General features: G+C 42.8%; 1 protein-coding gene across 1 annotated transcript in view; it reads left to right on the forward strand.

Moving 5' to 3' along the window:
- Positions 1 to 599: 599 nt before the first annotated feature.
- Positions 600 to 22,997, forward strand: part of apool (apolipoprotein O like) — a 44,756-nt gene continuing 22,358 nt past the window's right edge. Inside the window, exons 1-3 of the mRNA XM_033030832.1 lie at positions 600 to 728; positions 17,915 to 18,019; positions 20,901 to 21,020. Of these exons, the coding sequence (XP_032886723.1) occupies positions 603 to 728; positions 17,915 to 18,019; positions 20,901 to 21,020 (351 nt within the window). The 5' untranslated portion in view covers positions 600 to 602. The remainder of the gene's footprint in view (positions 729 to 17,914; positions 18,020 to 20,900; positions 21,021 to 22,997) is intronic.

Consider the following 22,997-nt stretch of genomic DNA (forward strand, 5'->3'; position numbering starts at 1 on the left):
TATTAAACTCAACTCAAACAAAACTCTGAACATTAATAGACCATTATCTGTTTATTTGCACCTTATCTGTTTATTTATTCGTGTGTGTATATATTTATATAATGGTATATGGACACACTGATCTGTTCTGTATTCATGCCTTCTATATTCTGTTGTGCTGAAGCAAAGCAAGAATTTCATTGTCCTATCTGGGACGCATGACAATAAACTCACTTGAATCTTGAATCTTGGATGGTCGGTGTGGATTCGATGGGCCAAACGGCCTGTTTCCGTGCTGTAACTTTAAATTCCACTCAAGTAATGAGTGGAGACCCAACAGTTTTCCAAATATCCCTTGGATGTGGCTCGATTCCAGCAAGATCTTGTTGGACATGAAGGACAATGTGGGAGTGTGGGGTGGGGGAGGTTGGGGCCATGGTGTGGCCTTGCTGGCCTCCTGCTTGTTGGCTTTATGGAGGGCCCTGGGCTCAGGATGTCCACATGAAATGTGTAGCAAGGAAGGGCAGAGATGCTGCCTGTCCCGCTGATTCACTCCAGCTGTTTGTGTCTATCAGATGTTCACACGTCCTGCCTCAAGTCCCTGGAGAGCGGCCTTCATGGCCATGGATGGTGTCCAAGCTGTGCGCGCCCCCGCGTCTCTCTCAGCGCGCCCCCGCTGGCGAGCCCGAGCCGCCAGTGCGCATGCCCGGTGCTGTCGAGGCCGGGAGCCGGTCGCCATGGCGTCTCAGGTGAGCGGCGGCCTCGGGCCTCGGGCCTGGGTCTGTATCTGTGTCTGGGGCCTGCGGAGCGGCCTGGCTCGGATCTGGAACCCGGGCAGCAGCGACCTGGCCTGGTCTGGGTGCGGGGACCGGGCCGCGGGGTGAGGGGAGGGGGCGGAGTGTATGGGGGACGTGATGGAGGGGCAGGGGCAGGGGACGGAGGGAGTGATGGAGGAGAGGGGTGGGTGCGGGGGGGACGCGGTCCGGTCCGGGCCTCGGTGGGGGGTGTGGGGGGGGGGGGGGGGGCAGCGCACGGCCTCAGCTGCCGGGATCTCGGCGCCTGTTGAATCCCGGGGCGGTCGGCGGGGGTTTGACCGGTTGTTCCTCGCAGTCTCGGCAACATCAGGCTGCCCACTCCGTGCTGTTCTGGGGCGGCTAGAGGGGCCAGTGGGAGGGAGAGGGGGACAGAGAGTGGGAGGTTGGGTGTGGGGACGGAGAGATGGGCTGGGGGCAGAGAGAGGGGAGTGGGAAGGTAGAGGCGAGGCCAGAGAGTTGGCCTTTGAGGAGTATCTCGGTGTTGTAGGAACCAAAGTTTGCAATCACAGCGCTGGAGATTCGGGTTCAATCCTGGCCTTGGGTGTTTTCTGTCTGGAGTTTGCACGTTCTCCCTGTGATAGTGTAGGTTTCCTCTGGGTGCCCTGGTTTTCTCCCACATCTGAAAGACTTGCGGGTTTGTAGGTTAGTTGGCCTCTGTAAATCGCCCCTTGTGTGTATGGAGTGGATGAGTAAGTGGGATAACAGAACGAATGTGAATAGGGGATCGATGGTCGGCGTGGATTTGGTGGGCTCAAGGGCCTGTTTCCCTGTTGTATCTCCAATTTAAACAACAGGCTTCTACAGTAGCATAGTAAACTCTGAAACTGTTATCTGTAAGGGTGGTGGTGAACGAACAAAATATCACACCCAGTGGACATTTGTCCAGCAAGATTAAAAAAAAGTAGAGCCTCCCATTACTTTTTAAAATTTCATTTCTGTCTGAATATCAGTGGCACGCAACAGTATGTATTTTTTCTCGTCTTCCCCATTCTACTGGCCTTTACAGTTTTTGTGTGGACAGCAAATAAGAACGTGAGAAATAGTAGAGGCAGTCCTTTCAGCCCCGAGAGTTTGCACCATCTTTGAACAAGATTGTGGTGAATCAACTTTACGCAGCATTTTACTTTTTAGTTTAATTTAGAGATACCACATGGAAACGGGCCCTTTGGCCCACTGAGCCCATGCTGACAATCGACCATTCACACTTGTCTGTCTGAATATCAGTGGCACGCAACAGTATGTATTTTTTCTCGTCTTCCCCATTCTACTGGCCTTTACAGTTTTTGTGTGGACAGCAAATAAGAACGTGACATGGGTAACATGAGGGGGAACTTCTTTAGTCAGAGAGTGGTGGCTGTGTGGAATGAGCTTCCAGTGAAGGTGGTGGAGGCAGGTTCGTTTTTATCATTTAAAAATAAATTGGATAGTTATATGGACGGGAAAGGAATGGAGGGTTATGGTCTGAGCGCAGGTATATGGGACTAGGGGAGAATACGTGTTCGGCACGGACTAGAAGGGTCGAGATGGCCTGTTTCCGTGCTGTAATTGTTATATGGTGAGAAATAATAGAGGCAGTCCTTTCAGCCCCGAGAGTTTGCACCATCTTTGAACAAGATTGTGGTGAATCAACTTTACGCAGCATTTTACTTTTTAGTTTAATTTAGAGACACCGCATGGAAACGGGCCCTTCGGCCCACTGAGCCCATGCTGACAATCGACCATTCACACTTGTTCTGTTATCCCACTTTCTCATCCATTCTCTACACACGAGAGGCGATTTACAGAGGACACTTAACCTACAAACCCGCATGTGTTTGGGATGTAGGACGTAAGTCACAGGGAGAATGCGCAAACTCCACAAAGACAGCACCTGAGGTCAGGATTGAACTTGGGTCTTTGGAGCCATAAGGCAGCAGCTCTATTAGCTTGAGTATTTTCCTGTATTTTGTTGTATGGAAATCTATCTGCCTCAGCTGTGAATGTAATCATTGACTCAACACGGACAGGTCTAGGGTAGAGAATTTCAAAGAACATGCTCCATATAAAGAAGTGTCTCTTCACTTTAGTCCTGAGTAAGTTGCCTGTTGTTTTGCACCTGATTTCTGCTTATTGATCTGTACAATACTCCAGGTGAGCTTCTGCCAAGGCATTAAAGGCCAATGTACCATTTTTTTTTCAAATTGCCCCTGCATGTTAGCTGTCAGTGACTTGCAGAGAAGGGGATCCAAGTCCATATAAACATGAACATTTCACAATCTTTAATTATTTAAAAATACTGACAAATTATTTTTCCATCAAAGCTGTTGAAGTGTTGAACAGGCCGGTTGATTTGTGAGAATGTAGTCATCCTTTCTCTGGTTCCTGCAACTAAATTCTGGAGCTTATTGACCCCAGTTCAGTGGGAGCACGTTCATCATACACTACAGCTTTTCCACATAAATAGGGCTCAAGTGTAATTGGTGATGGGTAATAAATGCTGGCTGACCCAGCGAGCATTGATTTTGGGGAGAAAAGTGCAAGTCCATTTACATTACGCTGGTGCCATTGTTGTTAAACACTTTCACCGCACTTACAAGAACGGTCCACAGTTAAGGCATAATGTGACTCTGGAGCGAAAGTTAATGTGATTCATTGAAGCTAACTCCAGATCAAGTTCGAACATGATGCAGATATCTACTGCAGAAATATACATTGGTAATGCAACTCAAGTAACATGGTAACCACGATCTATTCAGTGTCACAAAGTTTACTTTTCAATTACTACCCTGGATAGAAATAATTTCAATGAATAATGATGTTAATGTTTTTCTTAATCAAGTTTTCAAACCTGATATTTTTACTTGTTCGAGGCCAGAAAGTTGTTCAAGTAAAGCAATTGATTACAGTCTGAGCAGAGGACTATTCTTTTTATCAGATGCTCTTATAAAAGCACACTGTTTGGGTGGAATTTATTCAGAATAGTCTCTCAATCTTAAACATTGAACTTGGTTCATGGACAAAAGTATGAAAAAATGTTTTTATTCCTACTGACTACTGAAAAATAAGCTGCGTATATAGTTGCAGATTTTCAGATTGGAATGATTTTTGGGCTTGACGTAAAAAGTATTCAAGGTAGATTCTGTAAATTGAGATTTAATATGTGCACTGCTTACCAACACAAAAGAGCGAAAATATTTTTTTGTAAATACTAACATGCAACCGATTCTCCAAGATCAGTGGGCATATGTAAGTTCTGCTTAATAGGGATACTTAGATTTATTATAATACCTTTCATAACCTTGGAGCAACTCAAATCATTGTGCAACTAGTTCTGAGGTGTAGTTATTGTACTGGACGGCCAGTTTGTCCAGAGTAGCATCAGCTACTGTGTTTAGTGTTACATCAGGCATGGCACAGATAAGTTTTCTTTGAAGTGGAGCATAGCTCATTGGGCAAATGGGGATTTAGTTGAACAATTCTTCTGAAAAACAGCATTGTCCTCTATCAATGCAGCATTCCTTCAAAACCTAAGTCCCTTTTGGTACTTAAACCAACAAACTTCACATTGAGGTGAGTATGCTGCCATTCACGTTTGAATGTAAAAGTTCCATGTCTAAAAAACCCTTGTGATCACTCATGGCGTATCTACAACGTGCCAATTTAATGATATTTATCTAAATAGCAAGTCGTCTTATTTGTAAGCAAGGCTTTATTTGAATTTAGCTACTATCTAGAAGTTCAATATCCATGATTTAGGAGCATGTAAAATCTAAATGATTAAATGAAATTTTACCTATAACAATCAAGATTTTGTATAAACGTTCATATAAATGTTAGATTTAGCTATTAGGGCTAAGGGAAACCAGGGATATGGGGGATAAAGCCAGAACGGGGTACTGATTTTGGATGATCAGGCATATTGAATGGTCTACTCCCGCACCTATTTTCTATGTTTCATGAATTGCATTAGCTGAGTCGAAATCAAGGTGGAGAAAGTTTAGGTGTTGCTAATTATATCTCCCAGCACCTAGACACAGGCTGGTTTAATACATCACCATGATCAGCCATGATCACATTGAATGGCGGTGCTGGCTCGAAGGGCCGAATGGCCTACTCCACCTATTTTCTATTGTCTATCACTGTTTTAAAGTCATACACAGTCCTTTTGGTATGAAGCATTACCATTCTAATCCTGCGTCTAGTGGTATTTGCCATATAAAAGAAAAAGAATGAGCATTTATAAAATTCGAGTTGAGAAAGCACAGAGGTGATGAGTGACCGACACGAGATTTGAATTGAAATAGGATTCAGCAGCAGAATTTTGGGTGAAATCATGTTATGCAAGGCTAAAGCAGAGTGTTAAAATGGTTGATTGATGCAGCAAAAGCATTAATTCAGGAGCGGATGAGCTGAATTGGAGTGGAGTGGTGTGAAGTTAAGCTAATATGGGTAACAGAGCAAACACGTGTCAGATTGGATAGGATGTCAAGATTCAAATGGTCGGTTTGCTGGAGTTGGTGGCTGTGATTTGGAGTCTGAGCTGCAAACAAAGATTTTCCATGTGGAACCGTCATTGCTTTCTTGGTCCTTCCCCACTCATCTGGTCTGATCGACTTCTGCCTTCACTCTGTTGAACATAGACGGAGATAGATGTACACAGGCAAATGATTTTATCTGCTTGTTCTCCATTAGCTCTAGTTTGTTGGAGTGATTGTTTGATATCAGGTCAAGTACCACAAATGACAGCACATTTTTATAACAAACCTTTTAGACAAAACGTGGAATTGGTCATGGGTTGATATTAAAATTCGTCAGATTTTATAAATTAAACAAAGAAACAATTTATCGCTAAAATCGTATTTCACAATGAATATATTCTAGATTTAATAACTGCTCTGGTCCAAAATGTGCTGCAACTGGGCATCCTTTCGTGTCGGCCAGTTGTGAGGTTTGTTTCGCTAACGTTGCAGAAACATCTCACAAAGTTGCTGAAAGTGCAAGCCGGTAGCAGAGCAAAACAAGAAAGGCAAGCAACTATGTGTCTCCTTTTTCATCACGATGAATAGTTGGGTTAATTTAAGCTCCAAAATCTGTCACTGAGATTGAAACGGACAAAAAATAAATTGAGGACAAAAATGATATGAGCAAAAGTAATAATATAACATTCAACATTTCTTAAACGTCCTCAGATCTTTCCAGATTTGAAGAGTCCACACACACATTTTTGATCCTATATCAGTCATCAACGTATCACATTGTTAAAAATGGTTCTTTGCTTGTAACTCTCTCGATTTATTATATTGTTTACAGTGTACTATATTGTCATATTCCGTTGTGCTGCAGCAATTAAGAATGTAATTGTTCTATCTGGAACATATGACAATAAAATACTCTTGACTCTTTTTCTGGTGATTTTATTGTCCAATGTACGGAGAGACGGGGGTGGCCCTTTTTTTAAATCAATCTCAACGACCAGTGATGCAGTTCAAGCAACTGCACAAAGTCTCTGCTTGAAATGATTTTGACAGCAAATTCTAGCTCAATATTTACTGAGGTAACAACAAATTAATTTTTAAATAGGAGGTATTCAACCTAATCAGTTGAGCAGGTCTCTGCATACACAATCCCCAGCTGTGAAAAGTAATCAACAAACTTTGTGTATTGAAGGACAGCAATCCTTGAGTAGAAGAAATAGTTAGAAAAATAGGTGCAGGAGTAGGCAATTTGGCCCTTCAAGCCAGCACCACCATTCAATACAATCATGGCTGATCATCCAAAATCAGTACCCTGTTCATGCTTTTTCCCCATATCACTTGATTCCTTTAGTCCCAAGAGCTAAATCTAACTCTCTCTTGAAAACATCTAGTGAATTAGCCTCCACTGCCTTCTATGGCAGAGAATTCCACAGATTCACAACTCTCTGGGTTAACTCATCTCAGTCCTGAATGGCCTACGCCTTATTCTTAAACTGTGGCCCTTGTTTCTGGACTCCAACAGCATCGGGGACATTTTTCCTGCATCTGGCCTGTCCAATCCTTTAAGAATTTTATATGTTTCTAAAAGATTTCCTCTCATCCTTCTAAATTCCAGTGAATACCAGCCCAGTCAACCTATTCTTTCATCATATGTCAGTTCCACCATCCCGGGAATTAACCTGGTGAGCCTTCCCTGCACTCCCTCGATAGCAATAATGTCCTTCCTCAAATTAGGAGACCAAAATTGCACACAGTACTCCAGGTGCGGTCTCACCAGGGCCCTGTACAACTGCAGTAGGACCTCCATGCTCCTAAACTCAAATCCTCTCGCTAGGAAGGCCAAAATGCCATTAACTTTCTTCACTGCCTGCTGTACCTGCATGCTTACTTTCAGTGACTGATGTTCAAGCACACCCAGGTCTCTTGCACCCCCCCTCCCCCCCCCTTTTCCTAATCTGACACCATTCGGATAATAATCTGCCTTCCTGTTCTTGCCACCAAAGTGGATAACCTCACATTTATCCTCATTATACTGCATCTGCCCACTCAACCAGCCTATCCAAGTCACCCTGCATCCTCATAGCATCCTCCCCGCGGCTCACACTGCCACCCAATTTTGTATCATCCGCAAACTTGGAGATGTCACATTTAATTCCCCAGCACTGAGCCTTGCGGTACCCCACTAGTCATTGCTTGCCATTCTGAAAAGGACCCTTTAATTCCTACTCTTTGCTTACTGTCTGCCCCAATACCATACCCCCAATACCATGTGCTCTAATTTCGCACACTGATCTCTTGTGAGAGACACCACATCCACTGGCTCTCCATTATCCATTCTACTTGTTACACCCTCAAAAAATTCCAGAAGATTAGTCAAGCATGATTTCCTCTTCTTAAATCCATGCTGACTTTGATCGATCCTGTCACTGCTTTCAAAATGCGCTGCTATAACATCTTTAATAATCGACTCAAGCATCTTCCCCACTACCGATGTAAGGCTAACTGGTCTATAATTTCTCATTTTCTCTCCCTCCTTTCTTAAAAATTGGAGTTACATTGGCTGCTTCCAGTCCACAGGGACTAATCCAGAGTCGAGAGAACATTGGAAAAGGATCATCAATGCATCCACAATTTCTAGGCCCACCTCCTTGAGTGCTCTGGGATGCAGACCATCAGACCCTGGGGATTTATCTGACTTCAGTCCCAACAGTTTACCTAACACAATTTCCTGACTAATGTGGATTCCCTTCAGATTCTCCCTCCCACTAGATCCTCGTATTTCCGGGAGATTGTTTGTGTCTTCCTTAAGACAGAACCAAAATATTTGTTTAACTGTTCTGCCATTTCCTTGTTTCCTATTATAGATTCACCTGTCTGTTGTAATGGACCTATAAGTTAGTCTTCACTAATCTTTTCCTGTTTACATATCTAAAGATGCTTTTAGAGTCCGTTTTTATATTCCTCGCAAGCTTTCTTTCATGCTCTTTTTTCCTCCTCTTAACTAACCCCTTTGTCTTCCTCTGTTGAGTTCTAAATTTCTCCCAGTCCCCCGGTTTGCTCCTTCATCTGGCCAATTTATATGCCTCTTCCTTGGATTTAACACTATCCTTGAGTTCTCTCGTTAGCCACGGTTGAGCTGGCTTCTGCATTTGATTTTTTCACCAGACGGAAGAACAATTTTTGCAATTCATCCATGCGGTCTTTAAATCTTTGTCATTGCATCTCCACCGTCAACCCTTTAAATATAATTTGCCTGCCTATCTGAACCAATTCCCGTCTCATACCTTCAAAGTCTCCTTTCTTTAAGTTCAGGACACTAGTGGACACCAGTGTCACTCTCCATCCTAATAACTGTGTCATTCAGCCTTTCGAGCCAGCACCACCATTCAATATGGTCATGACTGATCGTACCCCGAACCAGCTTTTTCCCCATATCCCTTGATTCCCTTAGCCCTAAGAGCTAAATCTAACTCTCTTGAAATCATCCAATGAATTGGCCTCCACTGCCTTCTGTGGCGGAGAATTCCACTGATTCACAACTCTCTGGGTGGAAAAAGTTTTTCCTAATCTCAGTCCTAAATGGCCTACCCCTTATTCGTAAACTATGACCCCTGGTTCTGGACTCCCTCAACATCGGGAGGTATCTTCTCATCCTTCTAAATTCCAGTGAATACAAGCCCAGTTGACCCATTGGTTTCGGCCCGAAACGTTGCCTATTTCCTTTGTTCCATAGATGCTGCTGCACCCGCTAAGTTTCTCCAGCACTTTTGTCTGACCCATTCTTTCATCATACCTCAATCCTGCCACCCCGGGAATTAACCTGGTGAACCTACGCTGCACTCCCTCAATAGCAATAATGACTTTCCTCAAATTAGGAGATCAAAATTGCACACAATACTCCAGGTGTGGTCTCACCAGGACCCTGTACAACTACAGTAGGACCTCCTTGCTCCATATTATGGCCACTGTTGCCCAAGGGGCTTTGCACAACAAGATCGCTAACTAATCCTTCCTCATTACACAATACTCAGTCTAGGATGGCCTGCCCTCTAGCCGGTTCCTATACATATTGTTTTAAAAAAACCATCCTGTATATATTCCAGGGAATTCTCCTTCTCAGCGCTGTTACAAATTTGGTTGGCCCAATCTATATGTAGATTAAAGTCACTCATGATAACCGCTGTACCTTTGCAACACGCATCCCTGAATTCCTGCTCGATGCTATCCCCAACCTCCAAACTGCTGTTTGGTGGTCTGTATACAACTCCCAACAAGCATTTTCTGCCCATGGCTATTCCGCAGTTCTACCAATAACGATTCTCCATCGTCCAAGTTCACCTTGGTTGTCGTCTGTCTCTGTACTTGCATGAGGTGCAATGCTGATTCCTGTGCTAACCAGTTGCATGGACATGTACTTGAATTCCAAGGTCCAAGAAATGTGTTGTCCAATCTAAAAGCTCGCAAGGATTAAATTTGCAGCCATTTCTTAATAGATTAATTTTTTCATTGCATTGGCTTGTGAATCATTCAAATACTAAATATTTTGTTCGGAAACTCCTCTCAAGTTTTAAGTTAAACTTTGCTCTAGTGGAGAAAAATGAACATAACTTCTTAACCAGTCTGGGAACTTACATCAATCTAGGGAAGAGATTTAAAAGGCTGAGAGCATTTTCCTTTTGAACTGTTCCCAGTAAATTTAGGCCTGTAACCCTTTGGAATACAGCACAAGAAAAATATTAAAATTATCTCTAATGTTGGAAATACATAGGGATATGTTCTTCAAGATGAAAGTCTGCTTGATCAGTATAAATACAATAAAGTTGAAAGTCTTCCTCCTGAGCTGTGTCTTAGATTTCGAGGCTGTCTGGCTTGAAGTGATTCTCTGTCATTTTTGCCTCTGGAAAATGCATTTCCTTGAAGCCCAGACTATCACTGAGAGAATGGTCTCGACCCGAAACATCACCCATTCCTTCTCTCCATAGATGCTGCCTGTCCCGCTGAGTTACTCCTGCTTTTATCACTGAGACATTTGAGTTTACTATTGAGAAAGGGGGACACTGTTGACCAGCTTTTGGGTATTTTGTTCACTTCTCCAGTGAAGAAGCATCTTCAGCGTCACTAAAGCTCTTAAACTAAAGATTATATTCTTGTGAGCCCAACATAGTATACTCTGGAGTTTAGAAGGACGAGAGGGGATCTTATTGAAATATATAAGATTATTAAGGGTTTGGACACGCTAGAGGCAGGAAACATGTTCCCGGTGTTGGGGGAGTCCAGAACCAGGGGCCACAGTTTAAGAATAAGGGGTAAGCCATTTAGAACGGAGACGAGGAAACACTTTTTCTCTCAGAGAGTTATGAGTGTGGAATTCTCTGCCTCAGAGATCGGTGGAGGCTGGTTCTCTGGATTCTTTCAAGAGAGAGCTAGATAGGGCTCTTAATAAGTCAGGGGATATGGGGAGAAGGCAGGAACGGGGTACTGATTGGGGGTGATTAGCCATGATCACATCGAATGCCGGTGCTGGCCCGAAGAGCTGAATGGTCTACTCCTGCACCTATTGTCTATTGTCCAACCTTGTGTTTCGAACCCTGTCCCATTGCCTGTTCGTCTGTAAGCTGAATGCAGGACTACCAAAGCTACTATGTTGTCCTTGGGTCACTTCCCAGTGAGGGCATGAATTCTAAAGCGTTACAAAGTTATTTGACAATGCTTATTATCATCTGAGTTGAGTTCTGTACCCATGCTTTCTAGCTGGGCTCAATGTTTGGATTCATTGATGGTATTTTCATTGACTCCCTCTTCTCACGACCTAAGGTAAATTTTAACCATCTGTAGCTTCCACCACCCGCAAAGTTTGAACAGCCAAATACACAATCCTGATTGTATTGTATTCAAATTTATTGTCATTGTCTCAGTTAGATCTGTGTACATCAGCTTTACTGTTCCTTTATATGTAGAGTCACAGGCAAAGAGATAGCCTTAGCCTTTAACACGCATCTACATCCATGGTCAGTAAATTGTGATGTAGCAAAAAAAAGGATTGAGGATGCAAATAACAAACCCGGGTTATCCCTGCTGTGGGTCTGAAGTCCCACAAGATGCTTCTATCAAAGCAGGCCATCTAAAATCATTTTTTTTTCCAAGAGCTGAAAACACAATACAGTATAAATAATGAAACTCTTTGATCTTTGAATCTCTGCAGTATATCCACTCAACAATTTGTTGAGAGTTCAGCTAGTTCTTGTTGCTAAGCTATAATTTTATCCCAGCTACTGAGTGTGTGTATGTCTGCACTTTGAATTGGTGAAAGATGTTTACATTGGCACAACAGTAATCTTTAAATTGGATGTGTTCAATCATTAGATATAGACTTGGAAGGAGTGCCCTACTGAAGTCTAGTTGAAATATTGAAAATGCTTGATGGTAACAGAGGCAGTTTTATCAACTTCCCAAGATTTAAATAAAAGGAATCCAGTAATATGATTGGGTAATACATTCAGAACTGGCAACGTCAGTTGCTGCCAAAATGCCCTTCGAGCTCCTTAATATCTCAGATCAACTGCTCAAATTGGGTGTTTTGCCCGACAGAGTAGTCAAGTAAAGGCTTAACATAATGGTACACCCAAAATCAAAAGACTCTTCAACCCCTTCATCATGATCCTTATAGGTATGCGTTGTCCTACCAGTAGAGCATGCCACAAAAGAGAGGACATATTGAATATAATCGGGAAGAATTCTCTTGGAATCTACAACCTTGACACCGGATCATGGGTCAGATATGAGCAGCAAAACTGCCTGCTGATTGTCACCCGCTCCCTTCCCTCGACTAATTAATCAACATACCTTTCTGAAAATCTTACCACAACCAGAGAGCAGCACTGAACTACTAACTACCTCTTTGGTAATGCCCCTGTCCCACTTAGGAAACCTGAACGGAAACCTCTGGAGACTTTGCGCCCCAACCAAGGTTTCCGTGCGGTTCCCGGAGGTTTTTGTCAGTCTCCCTACCTGCTTCCGCTACCTGCAACCTCCGGCAACCACCTGCAACCTCCGGGAACCGCACAGAAACCTTGGGTGGGCCGCAAAGTCTCCAGAGGTTTCCGTTCAGGTTTCCTAAGTGGGACAGGGGCATAACCCTCAGACTTCCATTGATTGGACTTTGCTGGCTTTACCTTGCACTAAACTTTATTCTCTTATCATGTAAATGAGTCGATTGTAATCATGTATTGTCATTCTGCTGATGGATAGCACGCAACAAAAAACTTTTCACTGTACCTCGGTACACGTGACAATAAACTAAATGATTCTGGGAGAAGGTTTCATTGTCCGTTATTAAGAATTACCTATTGATTCTACCATTGACCAAGGTGGCTGAGTCTTGAGTTAATGGAAGTTGTCGGTAGCAAATACATTCTGAAGAACTCTGATCCAGTTCTCATGAAAGCCTTTCCAGTGTGTGATTGGACTTGACATCGTGGAGCATGGGTAAAACTAAAGTCAGTGGGTTTCAAGTGGCAATTTCTCCAATGGTTTATCTTGCATGTTCCAGAGAGCAAGATGGTTGTGATGTTGGGGATTATTCACTTCACCCCAGGATATTTCTTCAGGAATCTCTCAGAGTAATGTTTCGGGCCCATTCATCTTCAGCAGCTTCATCAGTGGTTCATCATGGTTGCTATTTATTCTACGTTAATTTGGAACCCAAAAAAAGAGAAGCTGTTTATAACTAAATACTGCTGAAAGACATAGGCATAATTCAGGCATAAGTGCCAAGTAGCAATGAATGACTCCTCTTGTATTACCATTGTTAAATCTTTCACCGCTAGTGTTCTGAAGGTAGTGCGAAAAGGGTGAGATCACCATTAATTAATATGGATCAGCCGCATACTGTGGTTCCAAGATCAGATCCCAAGGCTGGGAAATATGCAGCAACACAAAACTTTTCCATTTCACCATCTGCACGGCAGTGTTTGGGAAAGTAAGAGAATGATCATTCCTTGCCTGGATGAGTTCTGCAGCAGCAGTAGTCGAGCACAACGCTATCCATAATAAGTGGAAACAAGGAACTGTTTCTCTGGGTGCAGTCTGCTTGATTCGCTTCCAGTCCTCCATCCTTACTATTTTCTCTCTCCATCATCACTGCACTGTGCTTCATCCACAAAATTCAACCACGGCTACTTGGTCAACACTTCACAATTTCTGCCACTCAGAAACAAAGGGGCAGCGAGTGTATGGGAAGACCATCTCAAACTGACACTCTATTCTAACAAATGATCTTTTCATGCCTATGATCTTGTATATCTTTAAATTCAATCCCCAACAATAGGATCTCTACAATCCAAGTTACCACATCCTTAAGGTGCTGGCTCTGGAGAGGGTCCAGAGGAGTTTTACAAGAATGATCCCAGGAATGAATGGGTTAACTTATGATGAGCGTTTGACAGTACTGGGCCTGTACTCGCTGGAGTTTAGAATAATGACGGGGGACCTCATTGAAACGTACCGAATAGTGAAAAGCTTAGATAGAGTGGATGTAGAGAAGATGTTTCCGCTTGTGGGAAAGTCTAGGACTAGAGGTCATAGCCTCAGAATTAAAGGACATTCCTTTAGGAAGGAGTTGAGAAGGAATTTATTTAGTCAGAGGGTGGTGAATCTGTGCAATTCTTTTCCAGGGAAGATTGTAGAGGCCAAGTCAATGGGTATTTTTAAAACAGAGATAGATAAATTCTTGATTGATACGGGTGTCAGGTTATGGGAAGAAGGCAGGAGAATGGGGTTACATTGAAAATAGGTGCAGGAGGAGGCCATTTGGCCCTTCGAGCCAGCACCGAAGGAGCAGGAGATAGATCAGCCATGATTGAAGGGCGGAGTAGACGTGTTGGGCCGAATGGACTAATTTCTGCTCCTATCTCTTATGACCTTACGATAACTTTGATAGGCATTATTGTTTCGGTTTCGTTAAACAGACAAGTCCCTTTTCAGTGCTGCAGTGTAACACAATTAATTCATTGCAGCACACGGTACAATATATTTGCAAAAGGACGTGCAACAAATATTGCCTTTGAATATCAAATAACCAATGTAAACTATAAAAATGTGCACGTGTAACATAGGTGCAAACAGTAGTAGACTTGCAAATTTGGTATGTTAACACATGGACTGATTCAACCAATCATTACAAATTAAAGCTCCTACAATCTTTGACTTATCGTGAGTGTAGGTAAGATATTGGGGCAGCACAATGGTACATCACGTAGAGCTGTAGGCTTACTGTGACGGGTTTGCACATTCTCTCTGTAACCGCGTAAGTCGCTTAAGGGGGCTCTGGTTTCCTCCCACACCCCAAAATCAAACAAGTTTGTACATTAATTGGCTTCTTTAAAATTTCCCCTTCTTCCTGCGAATGAAATATAAACCAAAGAAATAGTTAGATGTCAAGCCGGGTGATGAGCAGCCAGGTTGTTGTCTCTGCGTCAAGAAAATTTCCCTCAGTGTGTTAAGGGGCTGTCCCACTGCGGCAACCTAATTGGCAAGTTTAGGAGAGTTTGAAAAAGTGTCATGTTGAAGACCTCCTTCGACTATGTAGAAAACCTTCGAATATGTTGAAGACTATCTTCAACTAGCTTCGGGAAAATTGGACACCGAATAGTGGAGAGTGAAGACGACCTCCTTCGATCTCCTTTGACTTCCCTTCGACTATGTTGAAGACTATCTACGACTACCTTCGACTACCTTCGATTACCTTTGACTACCCTCGATTACCTACGAATAACATGCCAACATTACTACGACCTACTTCGACTAAACCTACGAGTAAAAAAAAAAAAAGATTTTTTTTCATGGCAACCATTTTTTACTCGCGCCATTTTTCAGCATGTTGAAAAATACGCCGCGACCTAGCTGAGGCCTCGAGTACGCGGGGACCACTCTCGAGCATGAAGGAGAGTTACAAAGACCTCCTAGGACTTTGTGTCGACCCTGCTGAAAGTATGAGTCGAGGGCAAACTCGCCAATTAGGTCGCCGCAGTGGGACAGCCCCTTAAGGAATGGATGTGAAAGTGGGATTATCTGGAACTAGTGATCGATGGCATGGACTCGGTGCGTCAACGGACCTGTTTCCATGCAATGTCTCTAAACTAAAACTATTATTACTTGGGGCCAGTTAGGACAAAATGAAATTTTCTGTAAGCGCTATGTAACTACTTTTCCAATAGTTTCGTTTTTGAGGATGTTACCATTGCTGGTGAGTCAAGCAATATCTCTTAATTGCACTTAACAAAGTGACAGAGTCCCCCTCTTTGGTATCTGCAGTCTCGTACAGGGTAGCGTGCAATTTGTCGGGGGATTTGCAAGTGGTTCTACGGTAACAGTCTCAGGAATGATCACTACCCAAAACATCACCCATCCATGTTCTCTGGATATGCTGCCTGATCCACTGATTTACTCCAGCGCTTTGTGTGTCTTCTGTACTTTTTTGTTATGTGTGTCTAGGTACAGTGAAATTCCTTTTTACATGCATTTCAGAAAAAAATCTTCTTGTACATAAGCACAATTATACTTAAGCATAGGAGTGTAAGAATAATAAATTACAAGGATGCAACACACAAGAGTCACCATTTTTCTGGCACATTTTTAAGAACTTTTCAAAGTTCTTAAAAATGTAACATGGCCTTAAAGGTCTATTGGATGCTGGAGTAACTCAGCGGGACAGGCATCATCTCTGGATAGAAGGAATGGGTGTCGTTTTGGTTCGAGACCCTCTTCAGACTCAGACTCTCAATCTGAAGACGGGTCTCAACCTGAAAAGTCGCCCATTCCTTCTATCCAGAGATGCTGCTTGTTCTGCTGAGTTACTCCAGCATTTTGTGTCTATCTTTGGTGTAAACCAGCATCTGCGCTTCCTTAATTCACTTAAAGACCTGGTCTTTGACGTCCCATACATCTTTGCATTCTAGATTGCAGCATTGAAGTCTCAGCTGGAATCTGCAGTGCATTTTGTGGATGAGGTGCACTGTCGCCCCAGTGTGCTGTTAAAATGGGAAATTACTTCCATCCTGCAATTAAAACTAAAGGGCCTGTCCCACTTAGGCGACTTTATTTGCGAGTTCAGGAGACTGCGTTCGCCACATGGTCGCCACATGTTCGTAGGTGGTCTCTAGTGAGTCTCCTTCATGGTCAAGAGGAGTTCCCGCATTCTGGGAACCATTCGCGGCCTCAGTATGGTCGCGCAAAATTTTTCAACATGTTGAAAATTTTTCCGCGAACAAAAATTGGTCGCCATGGAGAAAATCGATACTTTTGTAGTCGTAGTACAGTGGTAGTGGGGTCGCCATGTCGTTGCAGGTAGTCGAGGTAGTCGTAGGTAGTTTTAGTTCATCTCCTTTGCTGACTGGGCATTTTAATTGGCTCATTGGGGAATAAAAACATAAGCACGAGTTTTCAGAACCAAGGAAAACCGACCCGTAATGTTAAATGCCCGCCGAACTTCACAGCTGTGTATCTCTGGCTTATTAAAAGTTGTCTGGCTTCTTAAAAGTGTCTCCATTCCTTCTCCCCCCCCCCCCCCCCCCCCCACCCACTCTTTTAAAGGACTTACCGTACACTGTGCTAGCCGTCTTTAACCTTTCTGTTCATCGTGGGTATCACCTTGGTTTTGCACCGTTTGAATTTCAGACAGCGCTCCCCCGCTTTCTCCGGCCTTTGCGATGTGTATGTATGTGTGTGTTCCGTACTGACGGTCGTTCCAGCTCGCGGTTTTTCAGGCGAGTGCCCCCGAGCTTGAAGGTCGCAGACAGTCCGCTGAAAAGTGGGACAGGCCCTTAAAGCCCTTCATCTTTTAAAAACAGTATTAATAAGTACTACCATGAATTCGACCTGTCCTCGCGTCCTACCAGCGGGTCCTGGAGCGACGTTTCCCTGAGGGGACCTGGCCAGAACATCGGCTTTGGTGGCGGCGCAGAACGTCGGCGTTGGCGGCGGCGCAGAACATCGGCTTTGGCGGCGGCGCAGCGCTGGAGCGCTGTCGTGGAGCGGGCAATGCCTTTCCTGGGTCGCCGCGCTGGGACTCCAGTATGCTTGGTACCGCCGAGGAAAACATCGTGGAGCCGCGGTTCTGTGGAGCGGCCAGCTGCGACATTGAACTTACATCTCGCCGAGATCACCAGTGTGCGGAGCTCCGTCTGGCGTGGTCTGTTGGCTTGGAAGCCGCAGGCTCCGGTGGGAAGGCGGCCGTTCCTGGCACCCCAAGCCGCTGGGGGTTCTCCCGACGCCGGAGTACCACCACCTGGCGAGAACATCGGGCGCCGTGGCGGCGACTGTGGAGGCCTCAATAGGCCCGACTTTGGGTGGACAAGAGGATGGGGACTGGACTTTGTGCCTTCCCCCACAGTGGGAATCACTGTGGGGGGATGTTTTTATGTTTTGGTGTTGAATTTCTTCATGAATACAGTGTTGTATTTTATTAGTGTGCTGCAAGGACATCAGAATTTCCCCTGAATAAGGGGATTAATAAAGTCTATTAATCAATCAATCAATCAATCAATTGTTCAGACATGGTCTCCTGAAGGGGAGAACACATTGATGAATAACCTGATTATTGATAATGGTCCCAGCCGCTGGGAATGTTGTCAGTGAATATTGTCTAAATCTTTTCTTAAATCTCCTCAGGTTATCAAACTGTCAGCTCTTCCAACTGGCCTCGGGCTTGTCACATTCAGAGTGTACGCTTCCAATAAAAATCAACAAGGCAGGCATCTCGTCAAACCTGAGCAGGTGGGTTTCTAGTTTTTTTTTGCTGCTTTTGACCATCAGATTTTAGAGTGTATATGATATTTTTTATTAATCTCTTTGCTTTAATATGGTGAACATCTCATGGTTTGGTGGTATGTTGGATCTCAATAAGTAACCCCAGCATCCCCCTGTGCTAAAGTGAACTAACCATTTAGATGATCAGCCTGATAAAAATAAATATTCCCCATATTCTGTTCCTTGCTCTTGTTCCGTTCACTGATTACACTTTTGGGTTTGATCCACATGCAGGGAGAATAGTAAAACCCATGGAAAAGACACCCTTTGAGAGCAAATTTGATTAGATGCCTCTTTGGTGTGCCTCAGAATATACTTGATCAGTCTTTGCTGGCTTTACCTTGCACTAAACGTTATTCTCTTCTCATGTATCCACACTGTAAATCGCTCGATTGTAATCATGTGCGGTCTTTTAGCTGACTGGATAGCACGCAACAAAAGCTTTTCACCGTACCGTGGTACACGTGACAATAAACTAAATTGAACTGATTAGTAGTGTGGCATGTGTTAATAATATTCATACAGAAATGCTTGAAACATATCTGCAGTAGCGATTAGAATGCACCTTTCATTTTAGAATGTAGTCACTGTGGTGTTGTAGGCAAATCCAGCAGCTAATCTGTGTACTACTTTGAATGGTACACCTGATTTGTTTACATTCATGAAGGTATGAAGGTGATTTGAAAGATTGTTTTTCTGATCGTCCAGCCTTCCCTCAGTTCAGCACTGAAGTGACTTAACCTCAGGACTGCGTTAAAGTGCCAGTGCAGTTATGAACTGCAGTTTCTTGAACCAATCACCTTCTAAGCAAACGCCAGATAAGACCAATTTGGCTTGCTTTAAATGACACGGGAGCCCCGATGCATGTTGTATAAACATGTCTGCGTAGTTCTCATCCTTTGCTCTGCACTGAACAAAGACCCACCAAGATGAAGTCATACCTGTGATTGCTGTCATATCTCTGGGTTATACTGATACATCGGCACCATCCAGTGGCTGGGGTTTGCTACTGCTCACATGTAGCCAAATTCACCAGTAAGCAAATTCTTCAGTCGAATGAGTTAATTGCACGGAACTAGACTGACATGATGCATCAAAGTCATTGGCACATTGAAGCTATTCTTCATGAGTGCTTAAGGCAGACTTTCATCATGTACCTAGTCATTCTAGTAAGGTTTGTCTTACAAAAAAGCTGATTGGAAGTTCATAAATAAAGTGCTGGTGCCACTTGCTGGGTCAGGCAGCTTCTGTGAAGAGAATGGACAGACAACGTTTTGGGTCAGGACCCTTCTTCAGACTGAAGATTCGGTTCCCAACCTGAAACGTTGCCTGTCCATTCCCACCACAGATGCGGTCTGACCTGCTGAGTTACTCCAGCATTTGTTGTTTGCTCAATATTCCATCATCTGAAGTCTCTTGTGTCTCAATTTTATTGCTTGTAGGGTCAGTTAAGTGAATTGCAATACCGTTTATGTCTTCACTTTTGATTGTTCTACAAGGTTGCTTGAGTTTCTTGTGCAATTGATTAGATCAGCTGGGTCCGTTGCCTTTGGGGAGAAGGCAGGAACGGGGTACTGATTGGGGATGATCAGCCATGATCACGTTGAATGGCGGTGCAGGCTCGAAGGGCCGAATGGCCTACTCCTGCACCTATTGTCTATTGTCTTTGGAAGAGCTACATTCCTGGGAAGGGAGCACACAAGATGGTGAATTGGTGGATATCTAATTATGCAAACTAATTTATTTATTTCAGTAATTGAAAATCAAAACATAAAATCTACAGATGGTGGGAATCTGAAATTAAAATAGCTAATGCTAAAAAAAAGCTAATCTAGTTATCCAATCTAAAATGGTTAAATAAATAAACCTTAAGTAAAATATGGTTAAGGGCCTGTCCCACTTGGGCGACCTAATCCGCGAGTTCTGGTGAATTTGCCCTCGACTCGTACCCGCAGCATGGTCGACACGAGGTCGTAGGAGGTCATCGTAACTCTCCTTCATGCTCGAGAAAGGTCTCCGCGTACTCGAGGTCTCAGCTACGTCGCGGCGTTTTTTTCAACATGTTAAAAAATGCCGCGAGTAAAAAAAGGTCGCCATTGAAAGAATCGATACTTTTTTTATTCATATAGATGTGGTAGGTCGGCATGTTAGTCGTAGGTAATCGAGGGTAGTCGAAGGTAGTCGTAGATAGTCTTCATCATAGTCGAAGGAGGTCATCTTCACTCTCCACTATTCGGTATCCAATTTTCCCGAAGTTAGTCGTAGCTAGTCGAAGCTGGTCTTCAACATAGTCGAAGGAGGTCTTCTACATAGTCGAAGGAGGTCTTCAACATGGCATTTTTTCAAACGCTTCTAAACTCGCCAATTAGGTCGCCCAAGTGGAACAGCCCCATTAGATATGTAAAGGAGCTTCTGGAGCAGAGTGATCCTGATGGAACTTTATTTTAGAGCAGTGAACATTGAAAAGTACAGCTCAGGAACAGGCCATTCAGCCCACAACGTCTGCCAAATATGATGCCAAGATACCTTAATCTCATCAGAGGTTGAACACTTAGGCCTTTGGAGAAATTTCTTTGGAGAAAGGGTTGTATATCTTTTAATTCTGTAAAGTCTTTCAATAAATCTTTGGAATAATAAGAGAATCCAGACATGGCTTGGTAGAAAGAAAATGAGAAAGAAAATGAGCCATAATCACTTTGGAAAGTGGTTGAGGCTCAACAGACCAAATCGTCTTTTTGTCATATAGTACTTGTCTGTTTTAGAAATTGAATCATTTTTACAAAGTTCCTCAGAGTATCGAGTACTCATATTTAAAATATTAATTGTAATGAAATATTTTCTTTTGCAGCTTTCAGTTTATAATGAACCTTCAGCAAACTGCAAGTTTGTAGTGGAGCAGCCAGGCCGTTTGCTTGAGGGGATCTCTGCTCTGAGACAGACTGTTCAACCGTATGCTGCTCGGTGTAAGGTACAAGACAACACACACCACTTGTTTCATCTGTGCAGTGCACCATAGAATTTAAATGCATGTTTTGCCAATGAAATTCAAAATATATATATTTTTAATTGGCCAGAATCAGTAACATTTATGCATTGGTAAACAAAAATGCTAGAGAAACTCAGCAGGTGTGGCAGCATCTATGGAGCGAAGGAAATAGGCCGAAACCCTTCTTCAGATGTTGCCTATTTCCTCGCTCCATAGATGCTGCCACACCCGCTGAGTTTCTCCAGCATTTTTGTCTACCTTCGATTTTCCAGCATCTGCAGTTCCTTCTTGAACATTTATGCACTGATTGGATCATTTTTTTGTGGGGAAATATTTTCAATATATCTTATTAGCAATATTTTAGAATCACTCTTTATTCAGTGAAATTTAATTTAAAAAAAACACTGTCGAATAATTATATTTAACACTTACGATTAGAACAAAAGCAAAATGAAGGATTTGAGGGATATGGGCCAAACGCGGGAAATGGGTCTTGCTCAGAAGGGCAAGGATTGGTTAGCAAGGATGAGTTGGGCTGATGAGCTCGCTGTCTGACTCTGTGACTCTAATGTATTAAAATGTTAACAAGTTAAATCAAGCGTGTTCCAGTTGGAATCTTATGATAGGGATGAACCACCAGGATACTGCCTGTCTATCATTACATTGTGTGTATTGCCCAGAATTCTGGACACCTGTTGGGTGAACTGAACAAGCTTTTTTCACAAAAAATGTAGGAAAAATCTTTGGCAGGTGGTGGATTGATATTCCCAGTTTAACGGAAAATCAAATCACTCAACATTTAAGAATGAATGAAACTATTACATTAAAAGGAATCTTTTCTAGAAAGAAACATTTGAACCAATTCAAGTTACCATCATTCCAAAAAATGTTTTTTTTTAATTGATATTCGGTTATTCCATAACTGTAATTAAAACTAATTAATCATGATTTTTTTTTTTAAATTGTGTAATTAATTTCTTGGCTGCCCAAAACAATTCTGTGGGAAATAACTGAATACCTGCCTATGGTGATGCTGTAATGTTAATAATTCACAACATTTCTCAAGAGCAGCTTTTAATTAAACTGATTACTTGGGGAGTGGAAGCATCCAGCCTCTCACCTAAGGAATAAATTGCTCCTATGAGAAGTTTTGCTCTGATATTTAAAACAAAAATAACATGCTACAGTTTTAATGCTATAGAGGCTGTGACCAAATTTGCGATTGTCTCTGCCTGTTTGTGTGGTGCACTGATATGGATTTGGAGGGAGACAGTGTGTTCATGTATAATTTCTGAAATTAATGCAATGCTGCACAGTCACGTTTTGAATTAAAGTCGCTTGAAATCACTGAGTTTACACCGATGGATAGACAAGATATCAAGTCTTAAGTAAACATGTGCCTTTGCCTAATTTCTGACTTGTTTGCTCTGCATGCACTTTGTCATGAAACATCAGTTTTTGTTTTTTCAAAATGGCCGCTGTTCATGGTCCTGCATTAATTTTCTCCTGCCTTCAGTATGATTCAAAGCCTGTTGTGGAATAATTAAAATTGGAACAATCAGTTAGTAATGATGGCCTTGGGTGGAAGTAGTTGGAAAATGGATTGTTTTAAGGTGTGGTAAATGTTTCTGAGATATCAAAATGTTGATTTTTTCCATGAATTAATATTGGAGGTGTGGAATTCATCTCAATCTTTGAATTTCTCTGGAAATAAATACATGTTCAGAGCAAAAAGTACAGAAATTATATTTGTAATAATAATTAGCTTCTTTTGAGTAGTATTTTGATCTATTCGCGGAATTGGATAATAGACTGTAATCTTTTTCTGTTGCTTTTAAAGACTGGAGTAAAGTAGACAAGTGGATATTAAAAATTGCTGCTAATTGCTTAACTGTATGTACCCCAGGCATGTTGCTGAAAGCTTACCTGGACTCAAGTCCCTGCTAGTTACAAGCTGTT

This window comes from Amblyraja radiata, chromosome 12, assembly GCF_010909765.2.
Source record: "Amblyraja radiata isolate CabotCenter1 chromosome 12, sAmbRad1.1.pri, whole genome shotgun sequence".
Taxonomy (NCBI): Eukaryota; Metazoa; Chordata; class Chondrichthyes; order Rajiformes; family Rajidae; genus Amblyraja; species Amblyraja radiata.